This window comes from Solea senegalensis, linkage group LG20, assembly GCF_019176455.1.
Source record: "Solea senegalensis isolate Sse05_10M linkage group LG20, IFAPA_SoseM_1, whole genome shotgun sequence".
In the NCBI taxonomy this organism is placed as follows: domain Eukaryota; kingdom Metazoa; phylum Chordata; class Actinopteri; order Pleuronectiformes; family Soleidae; genus Solea; species Solea senegalensis.
Genome location: NC_058039.1, coordinates 3,207,678 through 3,216,069, shown reverse-complemented (window position 1 = coordinate 3,216,069; position 8,392 = coordinate 3,207,678). Strand labels below are relative to the sequence as shown.

General features: G+C 38.5%; 1 protein-coding gene across 1 annotated transcript; it reads left to right on the top strand.

The window, feature by feature from the left end:
- Window positions 1-8,067, top strand: clic1 (chloride intracellular channel 1). Its single transcript, XM_044053260.1, has 7 exons — window positions 1-84; window positions 356-403; window positions 1,931-2,040; window positions 3,412-3,537; window positions 4,195-4,301; window positions 4,542-4,723; window positions 4,850-8,067. The coding sequence occupies exons 2-7, from the start codon at window positions 362-364 to the stop codon at window positions 5,009-5,011; spliced, it is 729 nt and encodes a 242-aa protein (XP_043909195.1). The 5' UTR covers window positions 1-84; window positions 356-361; the 3' UTR covers window positions 5,012-8,067.
- Window positions 8,068-8,392: the final 325 nt, after the last annotated feature.

Here is an 8,392-nt window from a genome sequence, read left to right as displayed (position 1 = left end):
CAGCAGCAGCAGCAGCACAGTTCTGGGAGGAGGAGAAACCAGCGACCAGCAGCAGCAACAGGCGACGACTGTAAGCACGTTGAGGTAATTTAAACTCACTCATTAATCACTAACGTTGTTACAACGTCTGTTATTGGTTTGTTACTTTGTTAAGAGACCGCGCGCTGCGTTTACAAGTCTTTCACTTTTGTCAAGTTGTCGCCTCTTCGGCGGGAGTCGTACAGCGGAAGATGGGGGCTCGGCTCTGTTCGACTTTCAGAACCGCTTTTTTTTCGTTCATTTAAAAAAAAAAAAAACAGCTTTTGGATTTATTTCCACTTATTTGTGAAATAAAAACACGTTGTGTGCGTTTCAGGTGAAGATGAGCGACGCAGTTCAGGCCAAAGTGGAACTTTTTGTCAAGGTAAGCGAGTGAATGATGGAAAAGAAAAGTCACACCCTGAAAGTGACGCTGTCACTGCGACACAATGCGACTTTAATGCGTTTCACTTGTGTTTTTTTTGACATTATCACATTCCTTCTACTTTGATCTCTGTCTTATTAACATTACAAACCGATAACTTATTCCTATATCTTTGACTTCCTGCAGTGTATTTTTAGTCAATGTCAGTGTGGACCACCTCAAGCAGGCTTATAAACAGCATGAAGTCTAATCTGATTAAATGCACATTAAGATAATCTATATTTAGTATATTGGCCAGGCAGTCTAATCCCATGTTAGCGTTAGAGCCAAAAAACAGGCTCTGTGTCTCCTCATGCTCTGACACAAGTTTCAATAATGATTCCTCTGTGTGAACATGTGAACATGGTCCACCGCCCTCTTCTGTTTTTTTTCATCATGGCTGAAAGATGCTCTTGTAACTTCTCTAAACCCTGGTTTCTGTTCACCTCAGTCAGCAGTACTCTGCAACTGTAATGGCTATTTTCATCACCACTCATTATTTCGTCACTTAATATGTTTTAAAATGGTTGGTTAAAAAAAAACCAACATCCTCAAAAAAGAAAATTCACTTTACTGTCAGAGAGAAATAAATACAATATTCACATTTAAGAAGCTGAAATCAGGAAACTGAGATTTTTTTGTATTTTGTATTTGATTAATAACAACATAATTGCGATTGTAATTTGAATTGCAATCCAACCCATTGTCAACGATGATTTTTCAGCTTCTTAAATGTGAATATTTTCTGTTTCTAATATGTTTTGCGTTCATTTTGCACTTTAAATTGGCAGAGAACATAGAAACATTTTAAAAACTGCATTTCACTTTATTATATTGTATCAAATTGAGATGAAACTTCTCAGTGACGTCACATATCGTTACACTTGAGAGTATTTGTGTTTAGTTTCACATGGTCTCTGGTAAAAAGACGTTTCCAGAATGAACTATGACTGCCCTCATGTTTATGTGCTGTAGTACAAATCCTTGAGGAAGCTTTACAGTGACTTCACATGAAGTATGACTTCCCCACAGCCACACAAAGCAAAAGCTGTGTGATCATTTCCTCAGAGGAGGAAAAGCTCCACACAGATGCAACAGTGATTTGTACTAACAGCTGTTTTCATGGTGGACACATCTGCTTGTTATTCTCTCTTTAGTCAGTAACAGTTTAGATCGTGCAGGGTCAAAATGAATGTACATTTGCTAACTTTCAGAACGCTACGTGATGTTTTTTTTTAGACAAAAAAGGTGTATTAGCCAGACTTGAGTGTTTGGAACTAACAGCGTCCATTGTTAAAATTGTCAGCAATTGTTTGTGCATTTTATTGTAACCGAATGTTTTATAACAAAATTGTTATAAATAACAATCAACCTAAAGACAAAAACGGTAGTTGTAGTACAGTAGATTTAGCAAAGGAGATGAAAGAGTGACATGTTGCACTCAGTACATTTTAAACTCTCCATAATTCTGTTGTTTTTGTTTTGAAGGCGGGGAGCGATGGTCAAAGCATCGGAAACTGTCCTTTCTCCCAGCGTCTCTTCATGGTGCTGTGGCTGAAAGGAGTCACGTTTGACGTCACGACCGTGGATATGAAGAGGTGAAAACACACACCTTTCATCTGTCAGAACGTTTACATGACATTCGTCAAAAAGTATTGTGTTCGTATTGAGTCCGACTTAAATTGACTTTCTCAAAAGTCGGACTAATGCACCCAGATAATGCAATAATGGGAGTAAATGATTTATACCTTTAGTCAGACCAGAGTCATACTCAAACTGCCCAAGCACCAAAGTTCCCACCCCAGTATAATACCTGGAAATAATAGAATAGAAGCCAATACACAGAAGACAACAGCAACAAAAGGATGGTGAAATCCAGGCCGTTACGCTTTTTGGACGGAGAATGAGACTAATTATATGCTCTGTTAGCTTGAATGTGAATGGACAACATAGCTGGTCAAAGGCATAAGAGAACTAAGTAGCTGCTTCCGATACGCTAGATATCCGTAGATACTTTTAGAGATCTAAATAGTGTTTATCTGAAGTTATTTGGTTTTATTTTGCTGAAAATTCCTTTTAGTTTTAAAGACACTGATTCCCCAGCTCCCTGAAATTACCGTAATAACCACATGTCTTTGAAGTGCAACTTCTCAGATTTCAGAAACCTCACTCAAATAGTACAAAATTGTGCGTAATTACGGTAATGCAAAGTGTGCTCGCGCAAATGTGTCCTCGGCAATACACTCAGTGTTTAAGGGCAAACTTTTGTGATTTTTACTGCCCTCTATGGTTAAAAAACATACAAACGTGACAATGGTTTGGTGTAAATAACATACAATTAATGCAGTATATAGTGTTTTATTTGTACCAATAATAGTCAAGCACAGCTACGCGGAGGTGGTGGGAGGGGGGCCCCAAAATCAATGTCTGCTTAGGGCCCCATAAAGGCACTGGCAGGAAAACTCTGCACAGAGATCGTCATTGTTAATAACTAAAAATAAATTGTCTATATAATACTCACAAGCTAAAAAGGGGGCGTATCACCAGCTAACACAGTGGAGGCGGACACACTTCATTCATTTACTCGAGTCCCCTGTAGTCAATGTATATAGCGGGACGAGGATAATAGTACAGTTGAATGGCGTAGGTGAATGTGCATGGAAACTCACTGATTGTGTATTGTTTTCTCTGGCTCTGCTGCAAGCTTCTGTTGGCACAACAGAGGAATGTCCGCCCACTGTTTTAATGTACCGTGAAATCTTGGGTCTTGGGTCATTTAGTCGTTTAGCAGGCATTAAAAGATATGAGCAACTTCCTAAAGATGATATCTAGCCTCATATCTGTTTTGTATTTTTAGTTTGTTCCTTCCTCTTTTCTATCACTCTGGAAAATCCATCTCACTCTCTCTCTCTCTCTTTCTCACTCTCTCCTTCCTCTGTCTGATGTTTCCTGTTCCCGTCCATCTGTAGGAAGCCGGACATCTTGAAGGACCTGGCTCCTGGTGCTCAGCCTCCCTTCCTTTTGTACGGCAGCGAGGTGAAAACTGACACCAACAAGATCGAGGAGTTCCTGGAGGAAAGACTGTGCCCTCCCAAGTAATCTCAGCTTTACAGCTTTGTGCTTTTGAGATCTGATATGATAAGGCGACTGACATCCAATCTGGTGTCAAAATGATGATGACGCGGCATGTTTTTGTTCCTCTTAAGTCACAAAATATGTTCAAAAACACAATTTTGATATGACGCTGAAGCCGCACATACGGTTTATTATTACAGTGCATTTGGTGAACATTCTTTAGACTTCACAGCTTTAAATGATAAATAATGACACTGCAAGAAATAGACTCTTTCGAGCGCTACGTCTAATTGCCACTTGCTAATATCATCTAGCCTTTTATGGCAGCTGGGTCAAGCTGACTATTACTAGTACTAATTTATTTAGGTATTGTTCGCGGTCCTTCATTGACAACGAAAGAACATATTCAGAATAATTCGGACCGCGGACATTTATGCTCTTCGCGTACCTGTTGGGATGTTTGTATACACTGAAAGGGTCTATATAATATATATAATATATCTTTTACTATTGAAGGCTACAAATACATGTACAAATAAACAAAAGCTGTACACAAATACAATGTGGGTGTAATTAAACCCTTTTTTTCCCCTCATTTAAAGTGAGTAAAAAAAATGTATTTGCATGATTGTGATAATCATATGTGAATGACTATTATACATCTCTCTGTTGCTTAGATATCCACGTCTGGCTGCTCGTAACCCAGAGTCCAACACAGCAGGCATGGACGTCTTCTCCAAATTCTCCGCCTACATCAAGAACTCAAACCCGCAGGCAAACGAGAGTACGTTTATCTTTATTAGTAAAATTCAGCTGTTTAAAATCAAACAAAATCGCTTCTCCATATAAGTAAATAACGTGTGTCAGTGCTTTTGGGTCTCGCTGCAAAACTGTCACCTGTTGCTCTGCGTGTCTAAGTCACTGTAGTTGAGTTAAATTGAGTTTTTCTCTTGTCTAAAATGAGAGCAGATGATAAACTGTTGCTTTATCTTTGATCTTGTGCTGAATTTTTCTCATTTCTCAGATTTAGAGAAAGGCCTGCTGAAGGCTTTGAAGAAGCTGGACGACTACCTCGGCTCCCCACTTCCTGACGAGATTGACGAGAATAGTGCTGATGAGGTCACTGTCTCTTCCCGCCCCTTCCTGGACGGCCAACAGCTCACTCTGGCTGACTGCAACCTGCTGCCAAAGCTCCACATCGTGAAGGTAATCCTCTGTTTTTAGCCCCGCTTAAATCGGATTATGAATTGAAATGGATTTAATAACATCTCATATGCAGTATTATGAATCAGTGCGTTCAGCCTGAAAGTGAAAGTGATTTGCTGACTCCAGGTGGTGTGTTTGAAATACCGACAATTCAACATCCCCGAGTATCTAACCAACCTCTGGAGGTACCTGAACGCAGCGTACGCGCGGGAGGAGTTCGCCTCCACCTGCCCCGGTGACCAGGAGATCCACATCGCTTACTCCTGCGTGGCCAAAGCTCTCAAGTAGGAGGACAGCAGGATGCACGACTCGCACATGCACCAGCAGAACAACATTAAAAAAAAAGCCCCAAAACAAACAACACATGCACACATCAATGATTCAGTCTGAAAGCAATATGATCGATCTGTTTATCTGTCTCTATAATGTACTCGAAAACTGCAGGAATGTTGATATTTTTAATTTTTTTATCTGCCTGCACTATGTTTTGTTTAAATGAGGAATTAAAAACATATGAGCAGATACAAATACACACAGAAGCTGACAGCCTCTATGGAAAGTTTCCACATTCATGATTTCATGATATGCAAATAGCTATATTTTAGTTTTTTTAGACTACAAGAAAAAACAAATTAGCTTTCTAATTAACCCTCTTAGGACCATTATGATAATGATGATTTATTTTGATTTTATGGCTCTAGAATTGTCAGAAAATGTTCAACGAGTGAGGTGAATCTTGTCTGTGATTGGACGGTCGTTCCGCAGAAGTCCTGAGGTTCTACCGTAATGACAAGTATATGGGCACAAAGCTCTATTTCTCTGCTTACTCATATCCATCCATCCATTTTCTACCGCTTTATCCTCCACATGAGGGTCACGGGGGATGCTGCGCCAATCTCAGCTGACATAGGGCGAAAGGCGGGGTCACACCCTGGACAGATCGCCAGTCCGTGTTTGAATTTTCTATTCTAGGAGTTACGGTAATGAGAAATACGCATGCCAAATCCAGTCGGAAACAGAAGGGTTAAAATGTCAAATTACGCCAAGAGAATATTGTATTAGACAATTATATATACAATCATTTTTACATGAGAGTACGCTCATGTGATTGACTGGAGCCTGGTTGCAGTTCTGTGAACTTTCGATTGCAAAACGTCAACTATTGTGAATCTGGTGCAGATACTCGTGAGTGATGTTATTCTGCCATCATAAATGTCAACCGTCAACAATGAGGAAGCAATTGAAGAAAAAACTAATTGGCAGGAATGAAAAAGGGAAAAATAAATGATGATAATACAGTGATTAAAAAAAAATAAGGGGATGAACCAATGAAGTAAACGATGTGTAAAGTACTGTAAATAGAGGGAAAGTGAGTTCAGTTGCTGAGCTTGTTCATGTCGATCACGTTGCTTTCAGAAATAAACACACACACACACACACTCTAAACTACAGCCTTGCTTTTATTCACCATCACTGTAAAAACAGAAATCAAACTGCCTATGAAATCAAACTATTCACCAGTACCTCACACAAGCTGATTCAGCTAAAAATATCAGCACCACCTCAGCTGCCAAAGTGTCTTTCCGTAATCACACAAGCTTCATATTGAGATTACTTCAAATTTGAGGGAACGAGGCCTTGTACAGTGTTTTTTTTAAATTAAAGCCAACTGTCGTTAGAGAGTCGCAGCTTTTTATTCTTCGTAGTGCACGTCAGTGAGGAAGGCGGAGCAGTTAGGGCTGAAAACAGTTACAGAGACAGGAAATGGTTTGAATAGACTCGGGCTTCCTCTTTCTCTGCTCCCTCAGCAGGCCGAAAGGATTATTCCAGATTACCAAGCCTGTTTGTGATCCGCTCTAAGAGCTTTTCGCCTTCACTTTATTTTGCTCTGTCTGTCATTGATGAAGGATCTTCTTTTCTTTTTTTTTCAGTATCCCATAAATGAAGGTGACCAGGTCATGTTAGCGTGTTACACAGGTGTTATAAGTGTGACAGTGCATGCACTTCCTCCTCCTGTAGCAGCAGCAGCGGCTGCAGCTCGAGGCTTGAGGCCTATTTATCACGTGTTTTATCATGAGGGGCAAAAAAAAAGCAAACATTAGGTCGTTTAATGTAAACAACTTCAGTGTTTACAATGAAAAAGCTTCATTTTCATGAATGTTTTGCCTCAAAATGTGTTAAAAAAAGTGTTGTTTTCTGTTGAACATCCCAATTATTTGGTAAATGATGACATTTTATCACAATAATAATCAATATCATCGTATCTGAAACTACACCAATGGTTCCCAAAGACCAGGAGATTTGTTTAGTTTGAATTAATTCACAAAACCTCTCTTGGAAATGATTTGTTCACAATTCAAAATGACAGATATGGCTGTAAATGAGTATATGATACATGTACCAGTATACATTTTTAAAATGATGGATACATATTAGTGATATTATGAAAAACAGCCTCCTCTCCACTTGTCCCTGACATTCACATTTGTAGTTTTCATTCGACAGTCTCAGTTACATTTTGCCTTTTCATCTAGCGCCATCATGAGGTGGTTTTGGATCGCTGCTAAACCAGTCACATTTCTCTCAGTATTCATTTTATGGGATTTGTTGACAATAAAAAAAAAAGAATATAGTAATAGTAATATCATTAAATGTTAACTATAAGTTGGATAATAACACTGTAGCAGCTTGTGTTCATTGAAAACTGTGCATATTCACATTTATAGAAGCTGTTCACACGTCAGACTGACTTTTAAACCGTAGATATCAGTGTTAGAACCTCTGTATGTGTTGGAACTATGTGAATATCATATGAAAAATGAAACCTAAGTGCAATTATCAACAAATGGAAAAGACAATCTTTGCTTCCACAGACTGTGATTATGTGTATTAGACACAGTTGGTTCTTCTTCCCCCAAACGTTAAATCACACGAGAGAACGTTCAACATATATGACGTATTTTACATGACTGGAGTTTTTTAATTTTTACTGTAGGACTTGACATGATGTCAGGGACCATTGTTACATCCATTTATTTCTTTTTTTAATGACTATTTTCTATCTTCATGTATGGAACCAGTTTTTCTTTCCACTTTCATTTCATGCCGCTCTGCATTTCCCTCCTGATATTTTTGAAGTTTGTGTTATTTAGTTGTCTTCCAAGCAGTTTTTCATCTCGCCTAAAGCAGTTGCACTTGAATGTCACACGCGGCGTGAGACATGAAACCGACCAACAGTGGAAACAATCCAACTAATAGCACAACATTAATGTATTTTATACTGAAAAGCTCTTAAAGAGACACGTTTGTTATTGTCCCAATAAAAATCATCTGTTGATAACAAATCAAACTTGTGACGTGTCTTTTTATTTCATCAGTTTCAAAGCAACAATTCATACATGGTCAACAACAGTGACTTAAACATGATCCTAATACATTTAACATAGTGCACATGATACTGTAAAAGTAGCATTTATTATTATTATTATTATTTATTATCAATAAGATACTGATTTATAGACATAAGCTAAATGACATCTATGTTTCTGAGTGTGTAATTTTGTCTGTTTCTATAGTTTTTGTGTTTGTTTCACTGCAGATAGTTTAGTAAATAGCAGATTAAATAGTTTTATTTTCAAATTGTGAACATGTTTGTTTGCAACCAAGGTG

Excerpts from the sequence above, each read along its gene's own strand:
- clic1 (XM_044053260.1), top strand. The coding sequence starts at position 362 with ATGAGCGACGCAGTTCAGGCCAAAGTGGAACTTTTTGTCAAG. Across the intron at positions 2,041-3,411 it reads ACGACCGTGGATATGAAGAG|GAAGCCGGACATCTTGAAGG; the intron begins GTGAAAACACAC and ends GTCCATCTGTAG. Across the intron at positions 4,302-4,541 it reads AAACCCGCAGGCAAACGAGA|ATTTAGAGAAAGGCCTGCTG; the intron begins GTACGTTTATCT and ends CTCATTTCTCAG.